This window comes from Maylandia zebra, linkage group LG15 (assembly GCF_041146795.1).
Source record: "Maylandia zebra isolate NMK-2024a linkage group LG15, Mzebra_GT3a, whole genome shotgun sequence".
Classification (NCBI taxonomy): Eukaryota; Metazoa; Chordata; class Actinopteri; order Cichliformes; family Cichlidae; genus Maylandia; species Maylandia zebra.
In genome coordinates, this window is record NC_135181.1 from 34,324,535 (window position 1) to 34,337,628 (window position 13,094).

Sequence of the window (13,094 nt, forward strand, 5' to 3'; positions counted from 1 at the left end):
AGGTACTCACCAGTGTTAAAGCCTCTGCCCAGTGCTGGCCAGGGTCGATGGTTCTTCCACAGGTTCCCCAGATACCAGTCACTCTGGTTCTCTACCAGACCTAGAACTTGCTGGCCTGCCACACACATACATATCATGACTGTTCTCACTTGTTTTTTGTTTTTTTTTTTGTCTCAAACAAGCACCTTTTTATCTCCACAACCTTCAATTCATTCAACTCTAACCTGCTGCACAGTGGCTGCAATGTCATTAGTAATTACTGATTTGTAGTATTTTGAGGAAAAAAATAAAGGCATTTCATAAGGGATGAGGACAAAACATCATGATTATATTGGGAGGAATAACTGTATGCCACAGTCCTGGATCTGGTGACCCAGTGTTTGTGTTTTTTGATTTATATAATATAATATTCTTTGATTATTGTTATTCATGGTTTTGGTTATCTTTATTTCTTAGGTTAATAGTGATCTTAGTTCTTCCTCAACTTTTATCTAGCCTGCGTATAGTCGGTGTTCCTTGTTTCATGTCGAGACACCCTTGTCTCTATGTTCTGCATTTCCTGTGTCTCCCTAGTCAGTCGTGTCTCCATGTCTCAGCCTCAAGTCTGCATCTTTGTGAATGTATCATGTTTTCTGTCTCATTTTGTTAGATTAGCTCCAGCTGTGTTCCCACCTGTTTCCCATCCTCTCGTTACCCCTCTGTGTATTTAAGGTTTGCTGCTGGATGGACTGTGTATCTCCCCTGAGGGTTCTACTTTCCCCATTTCATGCCGGTTATTTTGCTATGAGCCTATGTTTTAGTTTCTTCCCAGTTTAGGCTTTGTAGTTTATTCGTTGTCTCTTTTCATGTTGCATTTGTGTCCTGTTCCGCTGCTAATAAAGGCTCACTTTTGGTTTAAGTCCGTCCAAAGCGTCTGCATTTGGGTCCAATGTCTCTCTACTCCGCACTCCGAGTTCAGCAAGACTTTGAAAGGACGTATGTAGATTGTTTAGATAAGAGAATTTATAGAAACAATCTGCTCGTTTCTAGAGCGGGTTGACTGCATCATTTGAGAAAGTGTTTCAATAGCAGTAACAGTAGATTAAAACTGCACGAATGACATAACATGAGCTTAATAGTGGAGTGAAAAACTGTTGCCTCAGAGCAAGAAGGTCTTGGGTTTGAATTCACTATCTGGCCGGGGCTTTTCTGTGTGGAGTTCTCTCCTATCAATTGTCTCTCTGCAAGAAAGGTCACCAAGCTGGAAGCTGGACGCATCAGTAGCAGCAATGGCGTGTCCAGCGGGGTGGCCTGGGGGGGCACAGGCCACCCCCCAAACCAGACTGGCCACCCCAGGTGCCACCCCAAAGGCAAAACAATAAAATTCAATCAAATATCAAATGTCCGATTATGTTTTCACGGTGACGCTCAGATATCCGAGTGTAAGTGAATGCAGCATCGCTTCTGCGCTATGCGCATCACGTTAGCAAAGGTAGGAGAGCCAAGCGCGAAAGATGGCACTGCAGGAAACAATTTTTCGGTGAAAGAAAATGAGGACAGAATAAATGTCCCGGTAAGTAATATTAAGTTTGTTGAGTTTAGTAAACTTCGGTGAAATTAGAATACCAAGGAAAAAATAACACTTAAAGAATTATTGCAGCTGTGGAATATTTCAGACAGTATGCTACTGAGGGCAGCTAACATAAGAGTTATGAGTTATAAGATATAATCTAAGTCGTAACATTGCTGTATGGAGCTGCAGATTTGGTTGCAGGTTAACATAGCTGGACTGGCCATCGGGCATACCGGGCATATCCCCAGTGACTTATTTTTTATTTTTTTTGTAATGGCATGAACAATGAGAGGTGGTGGATTGGCCAGATGCAGGTCGATGTGTAGAAATAACTCCGTTGTTTGGTGGTGGCTATGACGGGGCTTCCACAGAGGCAACAGGTGGATGAGGGAAGGGGAGGCAGGAGGAGAGACCCGAAGCAGCCACCAGTCCGAGTGTCAGGTGAACTGAACTTCAGGTAAGAAGTTATGACCTGCAGTCTATCTGGGTCAGATATAAACCAAGTTTAGGTGGAGTTTATTTTCATGTTGCTGACTTTTTACTGTCAGTTGCAATAACTCGTACTGCGTTCTAGCCAGTTTGACGGAGTTTTTATACAGCTGGGTGGGTGCTATGATGTTACTGATAGTGAACTTTATTTTATTCATAAGGTTAGTAGAGTTGCCAACGGCTCCTTAAAAAAATGGAATGGTCTCTCATTCAGAGAAAATATTACGCGTTTCGTATTGAGCTGAGAAGAGACGCAGTTTGTCCCGGACTTTAGCTAGAATGGAAAAAAGACACAAAGCTGGATTTATTCTGTCCTTACGCTGCACAGCTGCCTCTTCTTCTCTCATTCTCTCCCCCTCCCTCTCCTGTTGCTACTTCAATCATGAAACTGATCAATGATCAGCTGATCGGCTTTTCTCTCTTGTTTATCGCCCACTTTGCGCCAGAAAGAGGAAACCAGCAGATGTCGCGCTAAACAACAGCAGCACGTTTAAGCTTGATCAGCTGTTGTTAGAATGTATTTAATATTAATTTCTAGTATCAGCTGATGTTTGCTGGAGCCACAGCTGTAAAGCTGCTGGTCATGATGTCTGTTTAGATATGTGGTGAGAGGGAAACATGAAGATGAAACCAGGAGATGTCCTTACTGAACCATCAGAGCTGAACAGGTGATGGAGAAACAGGTTTACCTTTTAGGTGACATGAATGAGTTGAAGGGAAGTTATGAACTGTTTCTGAGAGACAAATAACCCCAGGATCCTTTTTTATGTAGCTGACAGCTGGTAACTGTGCAGGGGCGGGTCTAGCAAAGTTTTGCCAGGGGGCCAGGTAGGGCATTAACAGGGAAAGGTGGGCACAAAGAAATTACTTTTCTTTCTTATTCTCATTTAAAATACCTAGTTTTTATTAAATAATTATCTAAATCTTACAACCAAAGTTTTTATCTGATGTAAAATGTATAGAAATCATACATATACCAACAAGACTGTACATCACTGTCACAACAGCATTTGTTTTCATTCAAAGGCTTTATGGCTTTAATACCTGGTGGGTCGGTCTGTAGTAAAAATGCCCAATTTTTTTGTCCCAGTCCAGCCCTGCAGGTTAATACTGGCAGTGTCACCATGCCAGCTGACTGTATTTCATCATCAGCCAGTGTTGTTCTTTATCAATATTACCAAAGTTTACCATAAGGCAGCATAGAAAGTATTTACTTGCTTTCAGGTTTTATTCAAATGTTAGTCTTTTCAGTTGTTTCCCCACTTTTTTCCTGTTTCAAAATCAAACACCAGTTTGTGAGAAGATTATCTTCTTTTTTTAACAGGCAGATAAAGTTTTGCATTGGCATTGGCTAATTTGTCAATTGTTTGTTACAAATGTTCGTATTTTAATTTTCAAAAATGTTTTTGCCCAAAACATATGTGCACTATATGTCAGTAAAAATGCTATGCAAATATTGCTGTCCTTGAATGCTGAGTAAACACTGACAAAGCACTGATTGTATCTCTTGTACTTTATCAACGCAGTATCTAAAAACTTTGCACCGTAGTGGTTAAAATCTCATTCTAATAAGAGTTAAAAGTGCATTTGGTTATTAGGTTTATAGGATTATTGAATTATGGTTAAGGGTTGGTGGAATTTTTTTTTTAAACATTATCTGCCAATTAAATCTGCCACACTTCTCCAAATCTGTGCCCCTACCTGGCCCCCCCAACAAAAATTTTCTAGACACGCCACTGAGTAGCAGACACTTTAGGGTCAAATATCATAACATCCAGATCCAATAGAAACCTAATCATATCATAAAACCAGCTTTTATGTTAAATTCACAACAAAGTGTCAAAAACTTTAATTGCTGCCTCATAAATGGAACCACGCTGCAATAAAAAGAAGCAAGAATTGAATTCACTCATACATTTAAAGCTTTTGAGTCACTGAACAAAAAGTATAAAGACAGCAATTGGGTGGAATTAAATATAACTGGGAGATTAAGAGAAGAGAGGAGGAGGGGAGTATGCGGGCTTTAAGGTGAGAGATTACTGAAGGAAGCTGGGCAGAGATAAAGGTTGAGGAAAGAGGCAGTGGGAGCCTGGAGAGAAGAGCATGGGTGCAGTGGTGGCAGGTTTAATGAAGGCTATAAGGAAGATTAATGAGAGCTTATTGCAGCAGGCAGCAGAGAGCAGGGTGCTCCTTTACAAAGGCTACGAAACAAAGAACGCAGATCTGCCTGAGCAGGATAATTAGAACTCAAATACAAAAAGCTATAGTTTATAAAGGTTAATCAAACTGGATGGCCACAATATTTGTATGAAATTAGTTGAGTTCCAAGTGAAAAAACAAACAAACACAGGGAACAGTTATTCAGTGTTAGACTGCATCATGAAATACATCAAAAACAGCACTGTCCGAATGTTCCTACAGCAAATCAAATCAAATCAAATCACTTTTATTGACACTGAACTAAGCAGGAGTGTGAGTGGTAGTGACAGAGACAGGGCGCAGCTCTTTGGGCCCAATTACTCACCCTAAGAGGTGTAATCTAGCTGTAAACCCAAACACTCAAACTAAAATAAATTAATGTAAACTTATTTTTTAAAAACACTCCTACTAAAATGGTAAATGGCCTGTATTGTATAGCGCTTTACTAGTCCCTAAGGACCCCAAAGCGCTTTACACAGCCAGACATCCACCCATTCACACACACTACTAACTCAAATAGCTTAGGTTCCTGTAACATTTTTCAACATATTATTTTTAATGAACTTATTAGCAGTGTTGGTCAACTTACTAGAAGATAGTAATTAGTTACTAATTACTTCTCCAAGAAAGAAATCCCATTACTTTACTGATTACTTATATTCAGAAGTAATTAGTTGCGTTAGTACTCAGTTACTTGTTAAAAATATGATACACAACCTGAATACGTAATAAAACAATAGACCTTTCAACCCAATTCTATTTTTTCTGCATAATCCATCATATAAAATTAATCAAATGAAAAAAGTCTCTTTTTAAAATTTGTTTTACGAGTTTTAATGTTTACATTTTATGCACATTGCATTAAGCAAAAATTATATGTAGCTGTCTTTGACTTGAAGAAATTTGTTTAACATTTAAACCTGTTTTCTGCATATTTCAAAAATATAAAATAAAATAATTTTTTGTGTTTACACTCACTCTTTCAAATAGATGCAAGTAAAACACAGCAAAGATTAAATAAAATCAAAGATTCAGCTGCACTGAGTCCTGTTGCTCTTAAATCTATTTTCACCTGTTTAGCAGGAGTGGGGCGGGTGGAGGTTTGCCCGGTACTGTAGCAGTCATGTCAGTGGGGGGATCTGGGGGTTTCTCTGTGAATTTCACATTCCTGTGGCAGTGTGCTCGGTGTTTGCTCAGATTTTCTTCCCACGCACAGTTCACAGCAGACGCTAAGGGGGCAGGGATAGCTCAGTAGGTAGAGTGGTCGCCCCATGATCGGAAGGTCGGGGGTTTGAATCCACTGAACGGCTACCCTGAGGTACCCCTGAGCAAGGTACCGTCCCTACACGCTGCTCCCCTGCGCCTGCTTAGTGGCTGCCCACTGCTTCACTGAGTGAATGGATCAAATGCAGAAAGTAATTTCCCCACAGGGATCAATAAAGTACACATTATTAATGTTTCTGTCCCTTTTTACAGAATCAAACTCAAAGTAATGTAGTTACTTTTTTACGCTTTACAAAATCATGGTTTGGTGACGCAGTAACGCAGCGTGCTTATGAGAAAGTAACAGTCATCTAATTACTTTTTTCAAGTAATGAGTGAAGTAAGGGGTTAATAGTAATCCCTTACTTTACTCATTACCTGAAAAAAGTAATCAGATTACAATAACACGTTACTTGTAACTTGTAATGTTTCTGCGTTGCCGGCTGGTACATATGTACATTCAGATAGTGCACCTTATAAATCACTCCTCGTTAGTTTGTGGTCAGGAAGTGGAATTTCTTGCAGATTCCGGGGCCACTCATTCTGTGTTATGCTCAGATTCTCTCTTTCCACAGGCTGTCTTAAGTGAGAAGTTCACTCATTCTGGATTTGCATCAGGAACCGTTCAGAGGGAAAATTTCACCGTAGCCCCGTCTTGTGTAGAAGGGCAGGGGCAGAAATTCAGACACGGGTCTCTGTGGTCTGATCTGTGTCCCGTCAATTTGCTTGCCAGAGACTTAATGTGTAAATTAAATATAAATTGCATCTCCTGCCATGATGTTATTACACTAACGCAATCAAACTGTGATCATATGATGGTGAAATATTGCCCCGTGATCCTGGCTTTCGCTTATGAATGGAAGCTGGGAGGAGGGTCGCTTGTTGAAGAGCTCGCGGCTGCATGCCTCCAGAAGGCCCATTCTCCCAGCAGTTACATTAGACTGGACAAACATGCTCAGCATGTAGAGCTCTGTAGTATCCTCAATATACTGAAGCAGGTTAGGTATCCAAACAAAGAAGAATTCCCACATTTAGAATAAGAAGAACAGAACAGGCCAGTGCACATACTTCACAGAACAAATTATAGGTGCACGTCAGTGAAACTAATCCAGTATATCACATCTTTTATGAAGGTAGAACTGGAGAAGTGTTGATTAAAGAATAAGAACATTTTGGAGGTTTTAGTTTGCGATGCTATTGAAGTGCATCACACAGAGAGGTTTTTCTGTTACTCTCACTGATATGAGGACGCTTGACATTTTCAGTAGAAACAATAATAGCAACGTGTCTGGACAACAGTTTCTATAACAAAACTAAGCTTTTTACATTTCATAAAAGTGGGAACAGAGGAATGTTGTATGTTTAGTTCAACTAAGTTTTATTTATTCTTACCAAATCCCAAAAGCAGTCACCTTGTGGCACTTTATTTTCTTTATCATTATTCTTTTCTCCTTCTTTTAGCTGCTTCCTTTTGAGCTTGCTACGCTGGATCATCTGTCTTCATCTCACCATGTCCCTGTATCCTCCAGCCTCTGCATACATTAACCTCCTCTGAGGTCTTTCTCTTTTCCTCATGCTTTCAGTCCATGTTAACCATCTGTTGTTCAGTATATCCACTCTCACTCCTCTGCATGTCCAAATTATCTCAGCTTTGCATTTTTAAGTTCAGAGTTCAAAGACTCTACAATAATACAGAGAAACACCAAACAGGGAGGGGCGGGGCCATCTGAGAGAAAAGGAGTTGCATTACCTTTGAACTTGTGGAAGACGGCCCAGAGTTCAGCAATGTCAGTGGCAAAGGTGATGTCTGTGTCTAGAACGATGACTCTCTGTAGATCTGATGGCAGGGTCTTTGTCAGTACCAGTTTCATTAGCCCATAAATCCCAGAGTAATGTTTGTTAGGAATCCATGAGACTTCGGACTGAAACACAAGAGGAAATAAGGGTTGGGATCATTTACTGTTAAATAGAAATAGCTCATAATGTTTCGCATTAAATAAAGCAGTAGCCATGAGATCATTAAGCAGCCCAATCAGTAAAGCAGGGTGATGGAGTCTGTGTTCCCCACCTTCAGCTCATCTGCGTCATAGAAGTCCACCCTGACGGCAGGAACCATCCATGTATGAAACAAGGAGGACAGGATCTGCTGAGCAATGGAGTCTGTGATGAAATGGAAATGAAGGGGATTCCGCCTGTAGACACACACAAATACCAAGCTCCAATGAATTCACGGCTTTTACTTTTACTTCCTGCATCATATCACAAAACATTCAGTACATGCACAGTGGGAGTTTGGAAAGGACAAACTGTCCATTTTTACAAGAAACTTGAAATAAATTCTGCAAAACGTCACCAATGTGCCCATGATCCACATATGTGTTTCTCATATTCTCTGAAAAATGTTCATCACACATCATGATGTCTAACACACAGATGGCATATTAAATGAGCAGCCACATTTTTTCATTGCGTTTATTTACATGAGCTGTCCGCTAGAAGAATAACCATTTTAGCAAAGTTTGTGAGAGACTGAGTTTAATAAGGCACAAGACGTACAGGTACAGGAATGGAAACTGTTTTCACATCCATTTCAAAATGCACTCATCTTTCCTGTTGTCTTAGAACCCAATCTTTTCTTGTTTAGCACATAAATATAAACTGTACTTTTCCTGGTCAATAAGACTATGTGATATGCTTGAGAACTCCAAAACAAGAAAACAAGTCCAGTTGTTTCAGCTTCAGCATTAATAAATGCATGTGTTAAACCCTAAGGCTGCAAGAGACAGACATGGCACACTGATGGAGAGATGATAATCTTACATCTCATTTCAGCTCAGGGAAGAGGTGTGAGGGATGGGGGTATAAAATAGGTGTTCAGGACTTCCGAATCAGGTCACAGGAAAGTGACACTAAGCTGAGGATGTGAGCACCCGGGGGTGTCTTATGCTGCTTGACTTTGTGTATCAATGTGTCAGCTGCACTGGCTCAATAAGCACTGAAGGCTGGGAGCTGTCAGAATGTATCAGAACCCAGAAAATCAGAAAAGCTGTCAACACAGCAGTGCACATTGAAAAGACCTTCACATCCTTTGGATAAACAGCAACAAGGTTTTGATGGGACGATTAGAATTGTGCTAAAAATAAAGTGTCACGTACATCTGATTATAAAAACTATTAGGCTGTAGTGACCCATGACAATTTCATCCTCATGATGCAACGGCGTTTTCTTGTGGATTTGGTGAAAGACACTAAGATCCACTGTGCTCATATCTGCTCAGAGTGAAGGATTATCCTAAACTACAACAGATGGCGTGTGTGTGCAACTGGGGCACCTTTTCCCCTCTCAGTGCCCAAACAGTCAGACCATTGGCTGTCAGCCTCACAATATCCTATACGACTGTGCTTCAACATATCTAATATATCTGTTTATTTAATATACTCGACTGACTGCTTCTGCTGTGTGGTGTGCCAGTCTACTGTACATTTTTAGAAGTTTAAATTTACATCCACTTCTCTTTTAAACCGCCCCAACTTTTCTGTGAGAGACCCTCACTGAAGATGAGAGCTCAAGTGTGGTAGAGCAGTTTTCAGTGCAAGAGACTACAGTTTCCAAAGTAAGATCAAGACCCTCATCGTGCTCTTTTAAGATATTCAACAATGACAGAGAAAATTTAGCCAAAACATCAGAACCGTGGTGCGTAAAAGAGTCCCATCTTGTGCAGGCTCAAACCTGCACCAAGACAATGCTCACTCACTGACTCAACCAGCCATCACCTTTGGCCTTCTATAACTTCCTTGACCTTCAGTGTCACAGTGGCCATATTTATATCAGATAAGGCTTTTGATTTTATAGATCTGTTCTCAGAATCTTTTGATCATACCTCATTACTTGTAACACTTTTGGAAATGGTAACTAATTAGAAAATAGATATGTAGGGAATGTATGGTAGTCATAGTTAAAAGTAACAACTGTTGAATGGGCATACATTGTCCACATTCATTTTTCAAAAATTGTTCAGCCAAACCTCTTGCTTAGAAAGCTTTTTTTTGTAGACCTGTAACAACGTCATGTTACTATGGCAACAGTATTTACTTTTTCCCTGGTGCAGCCCTTGAGGTTATCTGTCTGGAACAGGCCACTTTAGCCTTAAAAAACACAAGAGTGGCTCACAGTCACAGATGTGTGACTGAGATGACCACACAGAAATATATTCGCTCTCACTGACATCGAACAGAGCCAAGAGTAGGAAAAACTCTCTGAAACTGAGTGCTTCGAGCAGTCTGAAGCCTGAGCTGCTAGGTCATAGAGATTTCCTGCACGCTGACCTCAACTTTTTGTATTTGTCTTAATATTAGCATACACCATTGTAATGCAGGGTGGATGTAGCTCAGGAAGTAGAGGTCATGCATTCATCAGAGTGTGACAGAAAGCACTTATGTGTAGTAAAAAACAAAAGTGCTTCTATGAGTGGGTGAATGAGGCATGTTGTACAAAGCGCTTTGAGTGCTTGTCACACTTTATATAACAACCAGTCAATTTATCTTAGCTTACGTGTCAGAAAATAGCAAAGACAAAATAGGCTCATTTTGAAACTGATGACATTATTTTTCTGCTGAGGTTGTATTATTGAGACAGGACATATACAGTTGCTGCTGAACAGAAGACAATGATAAGAACCTCCACTATGTGACAGAGTGCAGCATAAAAAGGCCATCTCTCAGGAGTGACAGCATCAGTCACACAGACAGGCTCTTCTACAAGGCTCTCCATCATTTAGGCAAGAGATTCACTGGTAGCAAAAAATTCATTTGCTAAAACATCTAGCGGCAGAAATTAAGCGGCAGAACAGTAAATATAAAGAATGAAATGGCACACATCTTTAAGCTTGTTTCACAGGGAATTAATAGCATATTCAATAATGAATTACAAGGTGACAATAGAGGGAAGAAATACCAAAATTAAGTAATTTTGTTTAAATCTTGTCACAAGGTCAGAGTGGATCTGTTGATCAGTGTCCTAGATGCTGTTCCACATTTTGATTCACCAGGATTCCCTACACAGTCAGAACAATCCAACAGGATGACTGCTCAGGCAACTGTCTGCTCAGGAGGAGGATCCATCATGTTTTCACTTCTTTAGTGAAGGGGAGCCCAATGAGTTGTCTTTGACGTACCAAGTATGTAGCCAGTCATTTATATAAAACACAATTAGGCAGAACGGTCATGTTGATCTAATGATGGACACTTCTGTTTCTGACTTGGAGAAGACTCATAAAAACTCAAGAGCCTTCTTATTCCAGCTTCAGATGTAGTTAGACATTTTGGACCCAACGTGCCACCAACTACCTACCTGCAGTTGTTAGACTCTGCATTTGGCACAGCTGAGGATGGGGAGGAACTGTTGGTGAGGTTCATGAACACGTAGCAAGATTATTATGGCTTACTTGCATCGCTTGCAGGTGGCATTGACCGCATTGTATATAGGGGAGGTATACAGCCACAACAGGTCAACAAACACTTCCTGAAACAGTTTTACAGTGGCTGTTGAGACCATGACTTGCTTGCTGTTCTGCAGCCAGAACTTAAGAATCAAGAACCCCCATCACTTGCTGAGCTTTTGTGGCTGCTGCGTACTGCAGAACATAGGCAAGAAACAGAAAGTAGTTGAATAAAACTGCACCTCTGTACTACAAAACTGAAGGTTGTCTCCCATAGACAGAATGTTCAGCAAGTGAAATACAGGCTGAATCTGCATCAAGCGACATCAGCAGGTTAAAAAAAATCTGAAAAAGCTGACCTGAAAAGCCAATTGATTTCCCTCATGGAACAAATGAAAACCACAGCTTCTAAGAAAGAACAGATACAGAAAGATGAAACTAAAAAAACCTGACCATGCAAAGACCAAACCAGGGCCCTCTTACACAGCACCTCTACTTTAAAGCCAAAACTGTGGTAGTGTTTTCATTGTGGAGAGGATGGTCACATTGTGGCCACGTGTGAGTCAGATTCAACTCATGCCTTGGTAGCTGCAAAAAAGAAGGAACTAAGAATTGTCAGCAGTTATGGGAACGCCAGCAAAGGAACACACCTTCATTAAACTGAAGACATTCCCTGTCGTGAGACAGATGGGAAATGCAACGGGTCAAACACATATGACTGATAAGAAGTCTAAAGTGACCGCTAAGAAGTGTGTGATATTAACATTGCATGCTGAGCGAGGTCATTTCAAATTACCCAAAGGTTTGATAGGGGTAAAAACTACAGCACAGGTTCAAATGGAGGGCAATTGTGATAGCTGCATAATGGATACAGGCTCCCAGGTTACCACAGTTCCCGAGTCTTTTTACAATCAGAACATGCCACAACATGAGATCAGAGCAATCCTTGAGCTTTTGGAGGTTAAAGAAGCCAATGGCTAATCTATGCATTATCTAGGCTACATTGAGATTAATGTTGTATTCCCCAAGGACTTTTTGGGTGCTGAGGTTGAAGTTCTCACACTTGCATTAGTGGTTCTAGATGACTTGACTTTGGGAGATCAGGTAAAACACTGCGTAAGCTGTCTGATGAGATTCCATTTAAGCACAGTAAAGCTGTCCAAAAGCATTTGCAAGAACAGCCAGGTGTAATCAGGGAGTCCACGTCACCATTCTCTTCGCCCATAGTGGTGGTGAGGAAAAAGAATGGGAACATGTGTCTCTGTGTTGATTACAGGAAACTCAATTTGCAGACAGTGAAAGATGCTTACGCGCTCCCGAATTTGGAGGAGACCTTCTCCACGCTGAGTGAGTCCCAGTGGTTCTCTGTCCTCGACTTAAAATCTGGCTGGCCATCCCTCCCTAGTTCTGCTGGGGGTTTCTTCCTGTTAAAAGGGAGTTTTTCCTTCCCACTGTCGCCAAAGTCCTTGCTCATAGGGGGTCATATGATTGTTGGGTTTTTCTCTGTATGTATTATTGTAGGGTCTACCTTAAAATACAAAGGATCTTGAGGTGACTGTTGTTGGTGATTTGGCGCTGTATAAATAAAATTGAATTGAAATTAAATCAATACCGATCCTATCACTATGGGACTTGGTACTGCCTTGTATCAGGAGCAGGAGGGTCAGATAAGAGTCACAGCATATGCTAGCAGGGTTTTGTGTAAGCGTGAGTCTCATTACCATGCCCACAAATTAGAGTTTTTAGCCCGAAAGTGGGCAGTTACGAAAAAACTTTGTGATTACCTTTATGGTAGCCAGTTCAGTGACAGTAGTCCTTTAATACACTCAACAAAAATATAAACGCAACACCTTTGTTACTGCTCCCATTCCCCATGGGATGGACGTAGAGACCTAAAATTCATTCCAGATACACAATATAACCATCCCTCCCAAACAGTGGTCACAAATCAGTCCAAATGTGTGGTAGTGGGCACATCTGCTATATTGAGATAATCCATCCCACCTCACAGGTGTGCCACATCAGGATGCTGATCTGACATCATGAGTAGTGCACAGGTATACCTCAGACTGCCCACAACAAAAGGCCACCCTGGAATGTGCAGTTTTTTGCGCTATTGGGGGTCTGGGGACCCAGAACCGGTCAGTATCTGGT

The 13,094-nt window shown here is 40.9% G+C and overlaps 1 protein-coding gene across 2 annotated transcripts in view; it reads right to left on the reverse strand.

Moving 5' to 3' along the window:
• large1 (LARGE xylosyl- and glucuronyltransferase 1) overlaps positions 1–13,094 on the reverse strand; it is a 66,084-nt gene that overhangs the window by 21,022 nt on the left and 31,968 nt on the right. For both annotated transcript variants that reach the window (XM_024805195.2, XM_076874327.1), the window contains exons 5-7: positions 7,572–7,695; positions 7,254–7,425; positions 11–115 (exon numbers count right to left, since the gene is read on the reverse strand). In XM_024805195.2, the coding sequence (XP_024660963.1) occupies positions 11–115; positions 7,254–7,425; positions 7,572–7,695 (401 nt within the window). The remainder of the gene's footprint in view (positions 1–10; positions 116–7,253; positions 7,426–7,571; positions 7,696–13,094) is intronic.